Raw genomic sequence first — 21,175 nt, 5'->3', positions numbered from 1 at the left:
TTCGCTGGCTTCTGCCAGATAATGTGCCTGAGACGGTGTAGTCCTGTTGATGCTGTTTCTGCGATTGATCAATCATGCTTGGGTCTTGGTCTTCAGTCCAGTCCAGCATCCTTCAACCTTCATCCTTGTTGATGCCCGAGCCCAGATCTCTCATATAGACAAACATACCGGCCAGAAAGGGATACTGAAGGATACTTGCAGTTAACCCCTACCACCACTCACTGGACTCCTTATTCCCAGTGCTCTATGCACACTGCGTTACCGACCTCGGGATTTCACCATTCTCAAGCTGAATGGCATAACAGCATCGTTCCTTTTTATTGACACGATCGACTGAACCAAGTCCCTGGTACCATAGTCTTAAATTAACCATGGCCACCATTAAACCCAGTATGCCTTTGGCTCGATTGTCGTGGGAACCGAGGTCAGTTCTTTCTATAGAGCAAGTACGGACGGTCGCATCGCATAGAAACTAAACCGGACAGATATCTTCCCTCTGAAGTACCTGGATTTTGTTGGAATCTCAAAAGAAACAACAGCAAAAGCAGCATCAACAGTAGTGGTGAGTCGCTTTCTTTCATCTGATTTCTGTTTCTGTTTTTGTTATCCTTCGTATCGCACCGCCACAGCCGAACTTCTCCAGTCTCTGGTCACGAGACTCATGAGCCCCTCGACATCGCCTTCAGACACCATCCACGAGAAAAGAAAAGAGAAAAATATACAGCATTGAGCTGGATGAAATGAACAACATACGATAGTCATTGACTTGTTCTCTACGTGGACCGATTGGAATCAGCTCCACCCAGGATACGGAGATATTTTTGCACTGCATCATCATCGGAGATCCCATCGACCAACAGGGCCATTTCCCGGATCTAGGAAATAATCCTTCACTATACATAAGTAAAAGAGCACAGCTGAGATTTTCATCAGCAATGGACAACACAGTCGAATCCGACAGCACCTCCGAAATCGACGACCAGACCAAGGCCTGGGAATCCGATCCTCGTCTCGTGACTCAGCGCGTCCACGATGCTGACAACGAGCTGAATCCGCTTGAATGTGGCATTGGTCATCGTGTTCAGGCCAGTCGCTCCGTGTTGGCATTGGTTCTGGATGAGGAGTGTGTGTTCGCTGGGCTGCAGGGTGGTGACATTGTGGTACGTACTATCCACACACCCACCTATCATGTCGGTTGTGTGGTACCACTAACAGTGGGTAGGCGTGGTCGCTTGAGACCTACGATCTCGTACTTTCGGTCCATGCGCACAAAGAAAGCGTATTAGGGCTGTATCTCTCGGAAGATGGCGATCTGCTATTTTCCAGTGGTGGCGATTCCGTCGTCAATGTGAGTATCTACAACATCATACATATGGAACCATGATTAACAGGTGCAGGTCTGGTCAACAAGGACATTCGATCGTCTCTACTCCATCTACTCCCACCATGATGTAGGCGATATCTTTGCCGTCGCCTATTCATCCACCCTCAAGACCATTTACTGTGGTGGTCAAAACACCAGCATTCAGGTGCGTCGCTTCCTTTCCAGATCCATCGATTTCTTCAATTAACGCTAGCAGTGGTGCGACCTCTCCAAAACAGACGCTGCTGCAACTCAAACATCAGCGGCTCATCTATCCCGCCGGACCCATCGCTTCTTTGACTCACGTGGTCCAGATGGCACCCGTGCTCCACGCCCTGACTCCAGTTCAGATGGCAGCGCGCAGGGTGGGCAAGTTCTGACGTTTAAACGGGACCACCACCGCCTGTTTTCGCACCATGGCTACGTGAACGCAGTGCTTTTGGTACGGGGCTTGATTGAATCTGCGCCGACGGAAGAGGTGCTGCTTTCTGGTGCTGGCGACGGCGTCGTCAAGTTGTGGCGTCTAGGTGACGATGGTAATGCTGCGCCAACGCAAATGGCTAAGCTACAGAATGGGGATCCTGTCCTGTCTATCGCCGTCGATGGCTCGTTCTTGTACTGTGGGTTGGCTGGGGGCGCGCTCAATATCTGGAACCTGGACTCGCATCAGTTGGTGAAACGTATTACCAGACATACTGGTGATCTATGGGCTGTAGATATCATTCGTGGAATTGCCGTTTGTGGTGATTCCAATGGTATTGTCAAGGTTGGTGTTATTGGGTCCATGTCGAAGGCAATCACTGACAACACAGAAATTCAATTCTCGATTCGAAGAAGTCGGCAGCTGGGTCGCCCACGAGGGAACCATGCTCGCCTCAGCAGCTGGCCGCTTCAAAGACCGGCGAATCTATGCTACCGGAGGCAACGACAACACAGTCGGGATCTGGGACTTAACAGAATTCTCCATGAACCAGGATGAAATGCCCCCAATCAGCAATGGTATGCCTCCCCTTACCTCTCCGGCTTTGAAGATACTAAGAACGTAGACGAACTGGTAAACGCACTGGCCAAATTCGTCGCCTTCAAAACTATCTCCGCCAGCCCCAAATTCAACGGCGAATGCAACCAAGGCGCAGCCTTCCTCCGCCGCCACTGCAACTACCTCGGCGCCAAAACGAAACTCTTAACCACAGGCGACAACACCAACCCCATCGTCCACGCGCGCTTCAACGCCACATCCCCAGACAAAACCAACAAAACTGTTCTTTTCTACGGCCACTACGATGTCGTCGGCGCAGACACCAACCGCCCGAAATGGAAAACAGACCCCTACCAACTAACCTCCATAAACGGCTTCCTCTACGGCCGCGGCGTCTCAGATAACAAAGGACCAATCCTAGCAGCCCTCTACGCAGCCGCAGATCTGGCACGTACAAAAGACCTCTGCTGCAACGTCGTCTTCCTCATCGAGGGCGAGGAAGAGTCCGGCTCTCAGAACTTCCACGACACAGTCCGCCAGCACAAAGACCAAATCGGTCCCGTAAACTGGATCCTACTCGCAAACAGCTACTGGCTCGACGACTCAAACCCATGCCTTACATACGGCCAGCGCGGTGTCGTCCACGCAAACTTAATCGTCACGTCCGACCACCCAGACCTCCACAGCGGAATCGACGGCAGCGCCCTCCTGGACGAACCTCTAAAAGACCTCTCGATGCTAGTTAACACCCTCATCGCCCCGAAAGGCCGCATCAACCTACCAAACTTTTACGACCCCGTCCTCCCGCCCACCCCAGCCGAGAAGGACCGCTACGCAGCCATCGCGGACGTGCTCCTCCCGCGACACCCAGAGATCCCAGACTCGGAAGCACTAATCAACTCGCTCATGCACCGCTGGCGCGAACCATCCCTAACAATCCACTCCATCGAAGTCCCCGGGTCCAGCAAATCGGCTACAACGACTATCTCCCGCAAAGCGAAAGCCTCTCTGTCCATCCGTATCGTGCCAAACCAGGACGCGGACGAAGTCGCCGCGAACCTCACGGCCTTCGCACAGGAACAGTTCGATAATCTGGAGAGCGGGAATGACCTTACTGTCGAAATCACCGGGAAATCCGATGCCTGGCTTGGAGACCCTGATAACGAGATCTTTGAAACGCTCGCAGATGCGATTACGACTGCATGGACACCGGACTCGCATGCTACCAAGCACCATTACCCGCCCATCGCGTCTTCTTCGTCATTGTCACCTGAGCCAGCAGCACCTACCACAGCTCCGGCAGGAACAGGTGATAATGCGGCAGCCGCATCGAGACCCGAACTCCTCCGCAAGGACTCATCGGATAGCTTAGCCTCGCACATCGACCGCATCATCATGTCAACGACGACCTCGTCAGCCAGGAAAAACGCAACCCGGAAGCGCTCAGCAGTGGGCACCACAGTCCCGACATCCTCGACGTTGACCAGCAAGTCAACCACCGGAACGGGAACGGGGACGGGAACGGGAACTGGTAACGTTACTTCCTCATCCTCCTCAGGCACGGACACGCCAGACCCCGACTCCGCATCGAAAACACTCGATGAAGGATCTACCCATCTTTCCCCGCAACCGCCCACCGAACCGCGTCCGTCGCACCAGCAGACCGGTGAAAAAGTAGCCTCGCCATCGCGAACTGGCGTTCGACCGATATACATCCGTGAAGGAGGGTCTATTCCTACGATTCGGTTCTTGGAGAAAGAGTTTTCTGCGCCGGCGGCGAATTTGCCGTGTGGGCAAGCTAGTGATAATGCACATTTGGATAATGAGCGGTTGAGGGTGGAGAATTTGTATAAGAGCCGGGAGATTTTGAGATATGTGTTTGGGAGGTTGCCGGAGAAGGCGAGGGAGTAGTCTTTCTACTCTTTAGATATTGATTTTTTCAGTTATATTATGAATTACATATGAGATGCTTGTTTCTGTTTATTTCAACTCTAAGAAGGCTGAGCTGCCTCCTTTGGCGAGGGTGGTGTAAGAATGTGCCTCGAAGCCGGCCTGTCTGTTGTTCTGCACGGCTTTGAGTCCCCTCGGTCGCATTTCCTCTTCGTACTGCTCTATGGCGTCTTTTACCGAAATTTGCCCATCAAGTGCCAATTTTAACTGATCAGCTAGGTAACAAGCATCGACGATTGCGTGGTTCACGCCCTCCCCGCGGACTATATATATCAGCATCTGCACCACCATATCACCAGGCAAAAGAAACTCACAAGGTGTCATGCAATGCGCCGCATCCCCAATTAGCGTACACTGTCCATCCCAAGTATCCCACTCAACATGCGGCCAATCCATCATACTAACCACAGCTACCTGCGCATCTTCGGGAAGCGCGGCGGCCATTTCGCCCACGGGTCCAAAGAACGATTTCCCCCGTTTCATAAATACTTCGCGCCTGGATGTCTGGAGTAATTCTTCGTCTTGAGAATTGTCTTCATCGGACTTGAGCCATGATAAAAACATTTGCGCTGTGTGTGACCCTCCTGCTTGTTTGGGAGTATCTTGTAGGGACCAGAAAAGGCAGGTGTTCGTTTCTGGGTGCGTAGCGAGGAAATATAGAGGGTCGATGGTCTCCTTAATCCGCTTGTACTGGTCTTCAGTGATAGGGAGGCCTGTCGCCACGGCATTGATGGGAAGGTCCTGCGCTTGATGTGTGGTCGGGGCTAGGACTTTGCGGACCGCTGACATGGTGCCGTCTGCTCCGACTAGGATGTCTCCGGTAGCAACCGTGCCGTCCGAGAACTCTGCCTGAATTTCGTTCCCTGTTCGCTTGACGCCGATGAGTTGTTTATTCCACTACTCCAGTTAGCTTCCTGGCACCGGGCCGAGCACAATCAACCAAAAACCAACCTGAACATCCACCCCCTCAATCAACGCCTCCCTTATCCCACTCCTCCGAAACCGAAACTTCCGACTAGCAGGCCTCCTTCCCTCAACAACCCCTGTCAACCCATTAACCCACGGCACCCTCCTCGTCCCATCCAGCCCCGTCTCGCGATCGATCTGCGCCTGACACAGCCGATCAAATGTCTCCGGGAGGAAGTGTGATTGCATGGCCTCGAGGGACCATTGGATTGTGAGGCCCCAGCCTTGCTTTCTGACGGAGGCGGATTGTTCGCGCTCGTAGATTGTGTACGGGATTGAGTGGCGGCGGAGGGATTGGGCGAGGGTTAGGCCGCCGATGCCGGCGCCGATCTGGGGTTGTTAGTTTGATGGATGGGCTTTCGGGGTGGAGTTTTGGGGTGGGTATGGCGTACGATTAAGATCCGCTTGTGGGAATTGGGTTGGTTGGACATTTTAGGCTGAACCGCGGTTTGGCTCTGGGTGGAATCTGAGCGATCAATTTGATATTAAAAAAGCAGAAACGATGCAGATTTATGTTGAAAGAAAAATTATGAGGGAGGAAGAGAAGAGAAGATGACGGGAGGTCGCAACTGCAAAAAACAGCCTGCAAGCCCCTCTTGCCGCTTTTGGCCGAAGGGCTAATCCATGTATCGGGTCATGTGACATGGGTTCCTTCCATATACTTCCCATTTGACCCAACATAGAGAGTTCTGCGTGCATGTGCTCTGCGCGAGCAAGCACAACGTTCAAGATGGCTACGCAGTTCATCTATAGGAATCCGAGGCCACTACCAGTTTGTTTCTTCCCGTTCAACAATATATATACTAACAAGATGACAACAAGGAACCTCCCATCTCGAAATGGATGAGATTCCTCAGCAAGAATCACAACGTCAAGTTCGTCTGGCTCCAGTTCTTATCCTACACGTCCAGCACATATACTCGAATCGTGCCCTTGGCCAAATTCACCCGGATGTCGAGCATGGTCAGCGCTTGTCTATCTCCCGGGGAAGATAGTATTGAGAAACGGATGTCCTTGGTTACTAGACAAGTCGAGACTGCGCCAGCGAAACTCTCACCGGCCAGAGAGAAGCCCTCGGATTACTTCCCAAAACCTTGCGGGAGAGCCTCGACGCTTTGGAAACGATCTTATATTGTTAATATTTTCAGCCAACGTGCGCCCAATGTCATTGAAGGACATCCTATTGTATCAACTTATATTGCTGTCGGGAGGAAGGAGGCGGGGATATTGCGGAAGATGGAGCCTGATGAGCAACGAGGGTGGCTGATTTCTAGGTATTAGAGACATGACCCCGTCCAAATATCGAATTGCACGGGAGCTCTATAGTGTCACTGCTTGTATCATTTGAAAACGATACTAACACTGTATTCTATTCCGTTTCACTGACATGTCAATAACGCCCGTAATCCTTGCCGGACGGTTTGCTGGCTGAAGCCCACACATCGCACCTCAGGAGGCCGCATTATCAAGACGGTAGATGCTAGTTTGATGTTTTGTTGAGCTGATATGGCAATTTGGATGAGGTCTAACGGGGCTTCTTTGGTCGCCTCGGAGAGTCAAGAAGCGCAACCCAGAGAGATGAAATTGATAACACGAACATCATCTGTAGTAAACAGATAGAAAATGGAGGTTGAGATCGGAATGATGTGTGGAAGGGCGACGTATAGTGAATCTATCCTATGGAGTCATGTGATGAGACACCAAACACCAACCCATCCCGTATCCTCTCTTGATTAAATTCCAAGGCAACAAATAACAAGCCGCTCAATTGGTGTACGATTTTTCATGCGGTGACGCCAAAAAGTTCAACCACCCAGAACAGCAACATAGCTGTAAGAAGCCATGTTCATGCCCTGATGTCTGGTCGAAAAACTTCCCCAATCTTGCAGTCATGCGTCGTGGACTAATCATGAGCATCACCAAGGAAATGCCCTATCACAGATTGAATGGCGATTCCTAAAGAGAAGTCCTAACGTCGAGTCGCAATCCCATCTTATAAGACCAAATACGTCCGAATCACGCCTGTGGCCAAACTCACCGACATAATCGAAATCAAAATCGGCAACCACGTATCCCTCTGAACCCAAATTTCCCTGGATATGGCTTGGCCGTGTGAATGCGCCGACAAGGGTGGGAACCCAAAAATAAAAATGGACATATGATCCTTCGCGGTCATTGAGCAGATAAATGTCTTGACAACACAGCCCGTCACTCGGTCGAGACCAGAAATTGCTCAAGATCAAGGTCATCATACAGCCCAAACTGGGCCACAAGAAGCAGCTTAACCAAAGCATGCAGCTTTTCTGGTGAAATCGCCAATTCATGAAGACGAAAGCCATCGCTTTGGTACTATTTCGTCAACGGTCGAAAGCAATTACGATGCACATTACCAAAGATACAATCGAGATCGAACTGATACGAGCACATGGTATCCAATACATCGTGGAACATCTTATCGTCTTCCTTGTCGCAGTTTGGAACTTTGAGCATTGCCTCATCAGCCCTTGAGGGAGGGAATTTGACAGCTCTGTGCTCAACCTGTTTCGTCCAGTCTACAATATCAAATAGGAACTTCTGTTAATTTCTGCCATAGCAAGGCATTGGAACATGATTCTCCGATGCTCTACCAGTGATCGCCATTTGCTGAAGTGTCGCAAGCGATGATCGTTGGGCCATACCACCGCCCGACACAATTCATCAAAGCTTAGAGCGTCTGGAAGCGCCTGTTTACAGGAGAACGGAAAACCAAGAGAGATACTGCATGCTTTGAGAAATAGTGGATGTAGTTTCCATCAAGCTCCGGGAAATACCCCTCAGTCGTAAAGGAAGGGCCGAAAGGCTATCTCTGTGAGACGGGGCATCCCATTTATATCACTGCAGAGGACAGCAAAGTTGGAACGGATTTCTTGCCTCGCTTCCGAGGTATCAAACAAGAAGCCGCTCAATGCCTTGTTCATTCCGTCGAAAATGCGCTCTATGTCCATTTCCCCTTGGGCGACCCAGGTCTCTAGTCTGCGATCCATGGTCAACTTCATGTATCGATGACGGCTAAAGGAAGAAAGCAAAGTGGGAAGAGAGAAACATATAATTATCGGCGCCACGTGTCTGACTTACGTCAGAGCTGCTTCTCAGCGTGAAATATGTAAGTGCAACAGAGCACAATGATAACGGAAGTTACAAACAAGAAACAATTTGGCCGCTATCATACTTCGTTGCAAGGGGCCATGGAGGTCTCACGAGGTCGAAGCAATCGAGATATAAAGTGAATTATACTCGACAGAGAAGAACTGAAAAGCATCCAGCTCGTCCGGTGTACGATACAGGAGTTAATTGGGGCTGTTCCGTCGCTGCGTTTCTGCAAGAATGATCTGCTGCATAATGCATGCCCCTGTAACCCGTACCCACAGTGCATAAACAACGTCCGAATTATGCATCCAAATCCCGAACCCAGCTATACCCAAACGGGAAAAATCAACAAAATGCCCGGCAACGGCGGCCCAGTTTCTCTTAAATCCCGCCTAACGTCTTAATCTCCGGAATTATTCTCCTTCCAATTGGCAGACCTTCACCGGCAGTTCAAAAGTACGCTGCAAATTGCCCTACTGGTCCGAGCACAGACAGCCAAGTGATCTGATCATCCTCTTGACAGGAAATCCCGGGTAGCCGAGTCTCTGCAGTCATGGCGAAGGATTTTCAAGACAGAGAGGGGAGCTACTATAAATGTACATTCCCCTCCTTTGGTTCGTGGGTTGCTATCGAACTGGATGGTTCTCTATTGATTGTTTCAATTGGATTTTCCGTCTTGGATATTTGCTGCTCATACAATGGATGAAATCCAGCCAGAGGTTTACATGCTCAGCCGAGATGCTGAGGAATCCGCGCGGTATGCATTTATCTCCGTTGAAGACCCCGCACACATTTTGGGACTACTTGAACAAGACATCATTCAAGACTAAAATGTTAGAATTCTAGGCTCAACAGCCAACATGTCTTCCTACTCGAAGTCTACGGTAATAACTTGATTCATCCGTCTATTCCCAAAGAGAACATTCAGAGCGTGGCGGATATTGCGACTGGAACGGGGTATGTATCCCTCGACTCTGATAAGCTTGATAAGTCGAGAAAGTAATGCGTGAGATGTATTCAGAATTTGGTTACGAGATGCGGCCACCGTGTTAGGCATGCAGAATCGCAATCCTTCAAGTCCGTACTACCTGCACGGTTTCGACATCTCATCAGTCCAGTTCCAGCCCGTTGCTACGCAGACCAATGCAGAAATCTACCTATCCCTGCAGAACTGCCTCAAGCCTTTCCCACCGGAGCATCATGGGCGGTATGATTTTGTGCATGTGCGATTATTAATTGGCGCTCTCAGAAAGGGCGAATACGAGCTTGCCATAAAGAACATCTTCGATATCCTGAGTATTAACCAAAGACATCATCAGTTTTCTAAATTTCAGTAACTGACAGAACGCAGAACCAGGTGGCTACTTCCAATGGGAAGAAGCCAACGCGCACTCCATCACAAGTGATATAACCCCCCAACCCCCAAGCTTCACCGAATCGCGTCGCCTTGTCCTCGACTGCGTAGAGAAGTCCGGCCTCCTCATAGTGCCGGCTAACTACATTAAGAGCGAAGCCAAACGCATCGGCTTTGGTAACCTCCACATCGAGGAATACTATACTGCTTCAAGACCGCATTTGCGAGACTGGTCCCGCGTCTGGCTTACTCGGTTGCTCCAATCATTGATACCGATGGCCATGATTAGACTTGGAAAGGCGAGTGAGGAAGATGTTGCTGAGGAAATGGCGGAGGAATTGATAGCTGAGTTTGAGAGGGAATGTTCCGAGGCAACAGTGGGATTGACAATGGAGATGGTTATTGGGAAGAAGCCGGAAAGACGAGGGAGTCTGCTGTAAATGATTGTTTCTAATCGTCGTGATATATGAGCGAGTCTGATAATATACTCTTGGGCATTATTGGCATCGCGGTGACGTCTTCTGATAGGACAGGAAATCGACTTGATTGCGCTCTTCCTTCAAGAAATTAACTAGTCATGTTCTTGAATTTGAAAACTGAAAATTTCCTAACATAGAGATTGCCCAATTGGGCAATTGAGGCTGTCATGTTCCGCATTCAATACGTAATTACGTCAGGGCTCTCTAACCAGTCCTCCGCCTCCAAGATGTGTACCACTCGCAATATCTAATTCATTTGGATACCCAATTCGACTAGAAAGAGCTGTATCAACAGAGACAGGCAAGAAATGTCTTCTACGGGTGAATCATAGAACACCAGACCGAAATGGCAGACCATAACGACCATGACACTCAATCCTCAAAGGAACAACATGAAAACGGCATCGACAAAAGGCACGGACAGGAGACCACGCGACCACCATCCCATCCTGTGTCGCGTGCACTATGGAATTTCTCAACCCAATGGTTCCTAGTACCCCAAGGCACCGGAATCATCTCTTTAATCCTTCACCAACTGGACTATCAATTTAGCGGGATAGAAGTCATATCCGTGGTTATTTGGATATACACCATCATCCTGCTCGCGCTATGCCTATTCGTCTACCTCCTCCGCATCATCCTATATCCGCGACATGTCGCCCGCGTACTGCGAACGAGTATCATTGAAACCGCATGCCTGGCTAGTGTTCCCATTACCTCCACCTCAATCATTCAGATGACCACTCTCGTCCTGGTGCACTCATGGGGCAAAGCATGGGGAATTGTCTCATACGTGCTTTGGTGGATTGACACGGGTATGGCGGTGGTGGCAGTCATGGTCATCCCGTATGTCTTTGCCAAGGTCCAACCGCCGGGTGTGAAAGCCATCCTACCGGGTGTGTTACTACCGTTGATATCAGCCTTAACCTCTGCTGCCGGTGGAGGCGTCATTTGTGTATACGGACAAATTAGTTCACGTCTCCAAATTCCCGTCATCATCGTCTCGTACCTAGAGGTCGGCCTTGGACTTCCAATGGCCCTCGGATTGAGTGAGATCTTTGCGACTCGTCTTTTTGACCGCTCCTTTCCTAAACTTGAGCAAATATACCAAGACATGATTCTCTGTGGTCCATTCGGACAGGGGAGCTTTGCTTTACAGGTCCTCGGACAGGCAGTATCCAAAGGCGCCTTTGCGGAATACAATCGTGGCACATTCTTGACAGCTCAAGCTGCACAGCCAGTTGCCTTTGCGAGTCACCTTGCAGGTCTGCTTTCTTGGGGATACGGGACGTTTTGGTGGTGTTTTGCGATCATCAGCATTGTGCATACGTTTATCTCGCAGCCGGGTGGGATTCGGGAGTCGCAGTTTAGTATGTCAGCTTGGGCGTTGGTTTTTCCTTGGGTAAGTCATCTGTCGTTATTCGTTCTTATACAAAGTTTCTAACAGATTCCAATAGGGGGTTTACACAAATGGCGCTGTACAGCTGGGGAAGATTATGGATGCACCGGCATTCAAGGTATGGTCTACAGCGTTATTTATTTTGTTGCTTATCATTTGCATTACCCTTCATATCTTCACTATCAAGGGTTTGGTTACCGGAAAAGTATTGGGCCTTGCGCATGGTTGGAGGAAAAGTGCTTATAGAGATGACACTGATGATAAGGAGGCTTGATACATAAACTGGAATGATATGTATTAGGTTATTGTACACTCTGGGGTCACAATGCATATGTAAATACATTCGTTCCGAGCACCAAGGTGGAAGCTCATTACGGCATTGTGGGTAGAGGTTTGTCTATAGTTTGTCTGGGATGAAGGTGTGGCTTGACTTTTTTTTGCTCCCAGCTGTATTTTCCTCCTGTGCAGGATACAAGTTACAATGACAGATGAAACGCTGGTTTAGTTGTTGACATATGGATGGAAGCCGTTGGAAGATGTCTACGGCACGTATCTGGAGATGATTGAAGAAGGGAAAGTGGGGGTCTCTTCGCCCAACAGGAAGTGGAGTGCTAACAGTCTGCTCCCAGCTGGGAGCTGCTATTTGTCAAATCTTTTGAGCTTTTTCAAGCTCTCCAGAAGCTTTTGATAATGATCATATGGACTCCCCGAAACATTCTGAATATGCACCTCTTTACCTTTCCTTGTCAATCCCCGCCCACTGGCACCCAACTTATCAGCGTTATGAACTGACCCTCCCGCCATCTCATCCAGCAATGTACTGAATTTTTTGTTTGCCGGACTAATGAATAATGGGTTTATGATACCCACATTCCGGCATTCATTCTCCAGGACCTTGAACTCATTTTCGGGAGTTGTTTCGGATGGATCATATGAGGAGCTATAACCGGCAACTTCGTTGTCCGTACCCGATTTTGAGGTTTCTGATCGCTCAGGGTTCAGTACTCGTCTTTCAGACTCTATTGTTGTTTGTATTTCCCTGGGCGACGGCTTTTCGTCTGGGATGTTATGTAGGGCACGTAGGTGTCTGACTAAGCCTGGGTATACAGATGAAGTTCGACTAGATGTTCTTTTAGCTGCTTGGACAGAAGTCCTAATAGAGATAGAAGTGTCCCATAACATATTGGGTAGAATGTGTGAGAAATTAAATATGACATTGATAGTGTGAAGATGCACAATGCATGTGGCAAAATCTGAACGCCTGCGATGCAGGCCTTTATATAGAGAAGGTTCTCAGTTGTTAAAATTTGTCCGGTTCTATGAAGTCACATTCGCAGCATCTGTAGTCTAGCCATCATAAGCTGCACGGGACTGACATCATTTGTACATTGTTCAATGACCATCCAGTCATTCCTCGAGAATGGTCTTCAAGGATATTTTGGGGTACAAGGATCCCCGCTATAAACAAAGTTCATGATTATGAAGTCCACTAAAAGAATTGTTGCTCCTCCACCTAATGAAGAACTGGAACCATGGAACGTGGTAGACCAGTATGACTGCTTCCATGTATTCTTTTCCCCCGCATGTAGTCTTGGTGCTTTTGCTTACATTCATGAAATCATCGTGGCGGCATGAGCCTAACTTAGGACATACCACCTCCAGTTTTATATGATACAGATGACCTTTATCAAGATGCTTCAAAATCCCTAGTACACTACGATTTGGGATTTTACACGATATACAGATACTACCATGTCTTTTGCTCTTCTCCGATATCAAATCAAACCACGCCCCCTTCGGCAGATCAACTTGCTCTCAAAAGTTTGTTATCATGAACTGCAAAAGGGTGAAAGTGAGTTGAAATCCAAGCTTACTTACACTGCTATTATGTGTTGACAACCGACTTCGATTTCTTCATCCAACCCTCATACCCCGATACCTCTGAACCGCCCATTTTGATCCTAGACAAGAAAGCGCGCGTAATGAAATGGGACGAAGACAATGCTACATTGAGTGAAGCCTCGGTAATGAATATCTAACTTGAAGGGAAGATCGATGCTGAGGTATTGAATACAGGTTAAGGCTGACCGGGAGTTCAGCAACCAACAGAGGATCTGGGTAAAAGAGAGGATCTCTGAATTTGAGAAGAACAAGGAGCCAGAATTGGATGAAATGTGACTAAATTGTTTTGAGGCCGTATAAGCGCTCAGGAAATTGTATTTCAGTATTTTCTTGAACCTGAAAAGCTTTTTAAGATAGAGTGTGTTTTGGAGAGTAATTACCTTCTATGTTTTACACGAAACAGGATCGTCTTCGTTTCCGAGGTACAGCTGTGTTGGGAAAAATTCCTTGGATACTTTCTCTTCTTCAATTGCTCAGAATCAGCCCTGATCCCACTATTTATTTTCAGCTACGTACACCTGGTAATAAAATGGAATGTGCTCGAAAAGCGATGCGGGAAGACCATCCCGGTCTATATAAACCTGAATTCGGCCATCTTCCCAGATATTCGCCCAGCTCTCGTGGTTAAGATGTAAATTCGGGAATACCTCCAGCTGCTCGGAGTCCTTTGCATTTGGGAGAAGAGGCATGGCTCCCACTCTGAATAAATGGAAGCAACCATGGCCATCACATTCATCACGCATCAATTACAACAACCATTTCAAAAGTTTCCCCAACGAGACTTTTCAATCCTTTGCTCAAGAATGACCAACGGACTTAACAAATCAGTTTCTGAGAGATACCCCGGGGTGCTGAGTCGGGTCGAGGCCGAAAATGGCAATGGAAACAATGCCCTTTGGGCTGTAGAGTAGGACATGTCCTGCAGCAGAGGTGGTCTCAAGTTGTTACTCTAGAGCAATGGTAGATATAAAAAGTACTTGTCTCCACCAGAAATCCTGCTGGAATGATCACATCTGGGAAGAACTTCGCCAATTCGAGTCTCACTCACACGCAGTTATCGATTAGATTGGGATGATAAGCCTATCAATAATACTATCTAGATCTATATACCGCTTCTTCAACAAGACATAGCACAATGAGAGACTAATGCATGAAATAAAATCTTTTTCGCAGCAGCAGCCTTTTCTCTGGATCGGAAACCTCAAGCTTAACAGTAGCCTCCTGTGCCATTCGTCCCATTGTGCTAACAGTGCCATACTCGTGATCAATTTGTTGGAGCATAGTTAAGCACATCTCACAAGAGGTCATAGAATGCCACAACTACAAATGATGCTGTGGTTGTTTCATGCATCATCAACAGTTGATGGGCTGGCCTGCCAAACTTCAAAGAGCGCTGTACAATTGCAGAAACCGCCATGAAATACACGAGCCAGGGCCGATAAATCTTATCTAACTCCTTTCTCACGGACCTGCTTTTGCTTCTTCCTGTTCTACTTCCGTTTTCTGCTCATTTTATTTCCCCTCCAGGAAGATGTCGAACATGAAACAGGATTGACTATGCGTCCACCCTCTCATCTTTCTGGTGTTGCGGTGCGGATTATGGGACTGTTTACGAATCTTTCGGCAACTGACAAGGCCCCCTGGAGATGCTGACAGCACATATTGACCAGAACATTGCCACCGATACAAAACATTATGAGCGATAAGCAAGACTTGACAGTTGGCTACATGGACACTAGTTTCTAGGTACAAAGTTGTCAACGAGTTGATCACGCCCATTGTGGAACATCCACTGTGACAGGGCCCATTGAGCATCTTCTAGGAGAGCCACGTGGGCGGAGAGCATTCCTCCCCTTTTGCACCACTTAGGCCTCCAACAACTGTACCACATACCATAAACATTCTCTCCAGGCAGGCCGACGTGTCTATGGTGCTCAAGGTAGACCTAGTGTTAACCCGCTTAACGCGACATACCAGCAGCGAAGACAGTGTCTCAAACGTAAACCCGACAATTGACGACTATTAGTCACGATACTGGAAATCCAACAAGACATTGCATGACATATGGAAGTATAACTCCGCGCATGCATTTATCCGTACTAGTGCACAGCTCTATGTCAATTGACATTCGCATCGGAAAGTAATTCAACGTGATCAAACCATCAATTCGAAATAATACAGTATACGCATCTCATCTAGGAATGGCATCTATTCGAGAGCTTGGGTATATGACCGCCGATTAGAACAACGTGCAATTGCGCGTCATCGAAAACAATCATCGTCACGCGATGCCATGATGTAATTTTAGCAAATCCCTAATAGCCAGTCAAACCCTGATACAGAACAATTCAGCGTTCTTCCACACCCTACTAGTACACATAACCGCGTTGCCAGCTAGCTGGGTTCAATAGCCACACGCAATCTAGCATTTCACGCGAACATCCAAAGACCAGCACACATACAACAACTCATCTCAAGTCACATTCTCCCCGCGCCCAGGGGGCAATGCGGTTGCGATGCAGTATACAGAAATCATGATTAGCTGTTGTCCGACTATGTCCAGCATGTCCGCCCATAATCACTCTATCCAAGATCATAACAGCACTGCTGAAACTATAGGATTCACGAGCCCTCCTGCAAACCGGAAAACATCACTAGATATGTGGTATGGGATAACACAGCGGGTTCTCAGCATGGATTTTGATTTCTACACGCGGCACGAAGGATGTTGATCCATCTGTTACTGCCGTCAGGTCGCGCTGTCAACGCCCAGTCCACATCTGACTATAGAGGCTGTTGTACAGATCCAGAAAGCAAGTCAAGCTGCATAACATGTCATCATATGACATTTGCTATCGATCCTGCTGGAAAAGGCTTCTGTATCCATCTACATTAAAAGAAAGCTGATCTGCGATTCAAGCTAATCAAAAACCCACCGGCAGTCCTGTGGGCGCCGCAAATTTGATCACACCAGTCTATTTGGTGCCTTGCTCTGCCTTGCTCCAAGAGCCAAACATCATGAGAACCTTATCACGACATATGATCTTCCAATCCTGGAAGGTACGCAATAACAGGAGAGTTTCTGATCTTGCTGGATCCAAAATCACCTGCAATAATATCCCCCGAGGTTGGGAGAACCATTCCACCATCTCGCGACTTCACTATGCCATCAGCTCGCTTGGCCTGGCTACGAAAATATCTGTACGGTTCACACTTGTGATATCATGCACATACGATTACATACATGCTTAAAGTGGGCACAAACCAAGGGCGTGCCTCTCGTTGTCGTTCTACGTTACGGTCGGTCTTTATAGCTCTGCGCTAAACTCATCCTATCAATCCCACCCGACCACTTTCGACAAGTATAGTCGACGGTGAACCGTCTTCATGTTCCTACGTATTTGAGCAATCGCGAGCTCGTGGGCCGGGTCCCTCACTTACTACCCACTCGTACCTCAAAGAGATAAGGTGCTGAATCATGAGACATATAACAAGTGGTTGAATTGCATTTGCCGGACAGACGTGGGAATTTCTGCAAGAATCTTGATTATTCGTCTGGGCTAAGCGCTGCTGACTTGTTCGTTTGAGGTTCCTGGTTGACAGCTGTGTCAAATATAAATCACCAATTAGACGTGCTGAGGAACCGGGTGGCATCGTAAGACTTTCTTGACCGTGGCATGGGTTTATTAACTAACGTGGATGATTGCTCAGGACGGCCTCTGCCCTCCTCCGTGCTGACTTACGTGGATTTCATTACGAGCGAGAGAAGCGACTGTCAACAACCGATTTCACGAAGTCGCTAGCCATTGTGGGAACATCAAGTCTCTAACCTCGACAGACCAGTTTCGGCCTCCGCGTGACTGTTTTCCCTTGTGGGGGTGGAGGTATGTATTATATATAATGGAGCTGACGCCCGCGGATGTATTAGGCACATTCTTCTGCATTTATGTACTATTACCTATCATTAATACTAACAAATAACAACAATCTATGCAATCCCATATCACATATACTACAACCATGGTATCACAAATATTCAACACATTTATTAAAAACCACCTGGTCGAAAAACCAATCACCATATCCTCTTAGCAACCATCTCATACCTCTGCACATGCTCAAAACTTCCCTCCTCACTTCCCTTCTTCGTCTCCTTCTCCTCATACGCGCGCACCCTTTTCAACCCCTCGGGATCATCAGCATACACCCACCGCCGTCTATCGTCCCCGACTTCCACGACGCCCCAGCTGCCGATGCGTTTGCTTCCTTCGACTGCGTAGCCGCGGGACTTTGCGGTGTTTTCGGTGGGGTGGTTTGCCGTGGTGCCATTATGGTTGTGGGGTTGATTGTGGGGATGGGGATGCGCGCTTTCGTGTTCGGCAAGTTTCATACCCTGGTACCGTCTGCGGGAGAACGCGAGGAGACTTATTCCCAAGAGGAGTTTGAAGATAAGGAGGACGAGGAAGAGGGTTATTATCAGTATGACGGTGAAGATGTAGACTGATTGAGCGGGTGTGGGCATTGCGTTTGCGAGGACGCTGCGGAAGATATTGCTTATATGCGTCATTGAAGACGGAACGATTGTTTTCAGTGTCAATGGTGGTGCTGATTGGACCGGTGCCGGGGCGTAATGATTATGTATCGAGGAGAGAGACGTCGCTTGCATGGCTGTTGAGGAGGGTTGTTGGGGTAGCGATGCAGCGAGGAACATTTTGTATGTTTGGACAGAGACGCGGAAGAATAGGCATGAGAGTGGGATGACGGGGAGACCGAGCCTGCGGGTGAGGTTTTGGTCGCCGAACGCGTTTGTGTAGTAATCTTTTGCTAGGATGTCGAGGAATCGACCGTAGATGTTCGGGCGGATGTTGTTGAATTTGTTGATGTAGGCGTGTTTGAGCCAGTCAACTAGTATTTCCGAGCCTAGGACGACAAGGAATGGACCGAGAACTTGTGCGAGACTCGGGAGGAAGGTGTTGACTTGGCTGAAGGAGGCGATTAGAGAGGAGGGGAAGATTGTGAAAGACTGCGGGAGGATAGAGGATGCTGTCCGGGGTGGCGTTGAGAGGGGTGTGCTGTTTGTGCTTGTTGAGGAGTTCCCGCTGAGACTCCAGGTAGAGCCTAAGCTGCCGACGAAGTTGAATGCACCTGTTTCGACGATGTTGCGGGAGGCGATTATCGTGAGCATAAGCCAGAGCTGGAAGCGCTCCACCACGTCGGCGCAGGTTAGTTGGAAGAGGTTCTCTTTCTCAAACTTCTTGAACACGGTCGACTTGATCTCCACAAACTGGTTGGAGAGTAGGAGTGTAATCAGGGCATTAGAATATGAGTTGACCGCCACGTTCAATGTCATGACCTGGTAGAACAGCGAAGTCGCATGAATCACCGTATACGCCAGCGCAAGTAAAAACAGCCCGAACGGCCGAAACACCTTGCTCCGTCCATCCGGCCTGCGCTCCAGCGCTTCTCTTGAGAAAAGACACTCCAGCACATCCTGCCCAATAGCACCAAGCAATCGATCACTGACTTCGAGGACATTGTAGATCACGTAGAGCTTGATCGCAGCCTGCCCACGGATCCAGTGATACATCCGACTCGCATCAAACCGCATAAGCACCCAGCATGTTACAATCATAAGCAACCCCTTCAGAATATCCGCCTTGTCATCCGGAAGCAGCGCAGAAGGAATAGACTTCTGTCGACGATGATGCCGATACGTCTCGGCCCGATGGCGCCGTCGCGGCTCCGTTGGAGCTCTAGAACGCGACTCCCGCTCAACAACCTGTTCTTGTTTCGCTCGAAATCTGCCATCCAGATCAGGACTGCGTTGTGGTTCACCAAAGCCTGCAGAATTAGAAGCAGTCTTGTTCCTCCGACGCCATACCCGTCCAACACCGTTATAAACGAACCCCGAGATAAACCGGAATTCAACACCTAAATTCAAAACCCACGATTCCAGTAGGATGTACAGTGCTTTGACAAAACGCAGAGGGAGTATCGTAAACGAATAAAGCCACGAATCGAGACATGCTAGCAACCCGAACCAAAGCACCTGCTCCACTGCCGGAGGGAGCATAAGAAAGTTCACCAGTCGTTCGAGCTTTACCCGCGCAGACTCATAGGGAAAGTCGGATGTAGCTGATCGATGAATATACAACGGGGACGGCCGGCCAGATGCAAGCTCTAGTTGCAAGTATGTAGGTATCGACACAGGCGGAAGGGGTATAGACTGGGGCATAGGAGACGGGAGAGCCGGCTCCGCTAGCTGGGGGGGTGGCGCGAGGCCGTGATTATTATGGTTATGGTGGTGCTTAGATTCAGGATGTTCCATGCGAGTTATAGACGGTCGATCCTGTCTGGGCCGTGACGACCAGGTCTGCGCTAGACGCTGATTATTCGAGGAAGCGGGCTTCTGCCGCTGCGACGACGATGCTGACGGGGTAGAAACCGTCCTTGACGCATGAGGCCGCCCATTGCGCGACGAAGAAGACACCGGCCTCGTCCCCGGGCTCAACGCCTCAGGGAGATCATCAAGGTGAAGATCCCTACTACCCTGAATCTTAGCAACGTCCGTCGATATCCTCAATTCACTCGGAAGATGTAACTGCGGCTGCGACAACCCATCGCCAGATCCCGAGCGTGAAGCCGTCGTGTACGTGTTATCAGACATGACCCGCCGACCGTTATCCGGCGAGGACTCTGGAACTGGGCGAAGCGCAATTGACTGCGGCGACGACGTGAGCTCGTGGATCTTCGACGGTGATAGCTTTAATATCCTCTCTCCATCTTTATCCTTGTCCTGGTTTCGCTGCGGAGTCATTGCCCCGGGACCTTCAAGATCCTCCCCCGATGATCCACGATGAACATGAGCGCCCTCTGTCGCTTTCGTCGTACCCTTTGGAGATAACGGAACGTTCAGGTTCCCATTGCTGCTACTGCGATCCGTCCTACTAGTCTCTCCATTCACGGTATGTGGCTGAAAAATCGACGGCCCATCCAACAAACTCGTCGTCGATCGCGCACGAGACCGCTTGGGGCGCAATGCCGATCCAGCTGTTTTCTGTCCATGTTCGTCTTTTGCCTCCGCTTCAGATGTAGTCACGGGATCCTCCGCGATAGCTTCCATCTTATCTGCTCTCGCGGAAAGAGGAGGTTCCGGTATTGAAGGCATCGAATCGTCCTGTCCCGTGTTCATGTCCGTGGTCGTAGTCTTCTCCGAACGTTCCGTCATATCTGCATGAAGCCCGTTACTCAACCCGCGCGGAACACTTTCCTGAACATCATTCCCTCTGTTATCGTTGCTGTTGCTGTTCTCATATTCAAAATTCCCAGACGACTGGTCGTGTGATGCCGCTGGCGCTGTGGCTGGAGACGGCGAAGAGGCTGAAGCTGGCGATGGAGGCGGAAACAGGGGCGTAGGGACGGCCATTTAGGTAGGGAGGTGGAAGAGCAATGGCGCGCATCAGGTGGTGATTTCTTATCGGCTTTGGGGAGGGATCATTGCCAGCGTGGTGATTGTTGCTGAAGTTTGGGAAATGTTGGTGTTGGTTAGTGTCGCGGTCTGGGATGGTGATCGGCGATGAAGCTCGGAGCGGGCGGAGTTGGCTTAAAGATAACGGTTTCAATATTGTATGGAGTACAGGAGTGAGGACAGGTTGCA

General features: G+C 49.2%; 6 protein-coding genes across 6 annotated transcripts; 4 read left to right on the top strand and 2 right to left on the bottom strand.

Moving 5' to 3' along the window:
• Positions 1–935: 935 nt before the first annotated feature.
• On the top strand, positions 936–4,253 carry ACHE_80471A (glutamine amidotransferase subunit DUG2; the record flags this gene model as incomplete). Its single annotated transcript, XM_043283845.1, has 6 exons — positions 936–1,160; positions 1,223–1,348; positions 1,398–1,529; positions 1,581–2,129; positions 2,176–2,362; positions 2,410–4,253. The coding sequence occupies 6 exons, from the start codon at positions 936–938 to the stop codon at positions 4,251–4,253; spliced, it is 3,063 nt and encodes a 1,020-aa protein (XP_043141084.1).
• A 69-nt stretch (positions 4,254–4,322) lies between these two features.
• Positions 4,323–5,689, bottom strand: ACHE_80470S (FAD-dependent oxidoreductase; the record flags this gene model as incomplete). Its single annotated transcript, XM_043283844.1, has 4 exons — positions 4,323–4,555; positions 4,607–5,189; positions 5,244–5,588; positions 5,651–5,689. 4 exons carry the CDS (start codon positions 5,687–5,689, stop codon positions 4,323–4,325), a joined length of 1,200 nt encoding a protein of 399 aa, XP_043141083.1.
• Positions 5,690–5,988: 299 nt separating this feature from the next.
• On the top strand, positions 5,989–6,539 carry ACHE_80469A (uncharacterized protein; the record flags this gene model as incomplete). Its single annotated transcript, XM_043283843.1, has 2 exons — positions 5,989–6,030; positions 6,081–6,539. 2 exons carry the CDS (start codon positions 5,989–5,991, stop codon positions 6,537–6,539), a joined length of 501 nt encoding a protein of 166 aa, XP_043141082.1.
• Positions 6,540–9,082: 2,543 nt separating this feature from the next.
• ACHE_80468A (putative LaeA-like methyltransferase) lies at positions 9,083–10,178 on the top strand (the record flags this gene model as incomplete). The annotated part of the gene is made up of 4 exons (XM_043283842.1): positions 9,083–9,141; positions 9,231–9,341; positions 9,406–9,680; positions 9,736–10,178. 4 exons carry the CDS (start codon positions 9,083–9,085, stop codon positions 10,176–10,178), a joined length of 888 nt encoding a protein of 295 aa, XP_043141081.1.
• A 385-nt stretch (positions 10,179–10,563) lies between these two features.
• ACHE_80467A (putative malic acid transport protein) lies at positions 10,564–11,890 on the top strand (the record flags this gene model as incomplete). The annotated part of the gene is made up of 2 exons (XM_043283840.1): positions 10,564–11,619; positions 11,675–11,890. 2 exons carry the CDS (start codon positions 10,564–10,566, stop codon positions 11,888–11,890), a joined length of 1,272 nt encoding a protein of 423 aa, XP_043141080.1.
• A 5,703-nt stretch (positions 11,891–17,593) lies between these two features.
• Positions 17,594–20,944, bottom strand: ACHE_80466S (uncharacterized protein; the record flags this gene model as incomplete). The annotated part of the gene is made up of 1 exon (XM_043283839.1): positions 17,594–20,944. One exon carries the CDS (start codon positions 20,942–20,944, stop codon positions 17,594–17,596), a length of 3,351 nt encoding a protein of 1,116 aa, XP_043141079.1.
• Positions 20,945–21,175: the final 231 nt, after the last annotated feature.

The sequence above is a fragment of the Aspergillus chevalieri genome, chromosome 8 (genome assembly GCF_016861735.1).
Source record: "Aspergillus chevalieri M1 DNA, chromosome 8, nearly complete sequence".
In the NCBI taxonomy this organism is placed as follows: Eukaryota; Fungi; Ascomycota; class Eurotiomycetes; order Eurotiales; family Aspergillaceae; genus Aspergillus; species Aspergillus chevalieri.
This window is presented reverse-complemented; position numbering and strand designations above follow the sequence as displayed.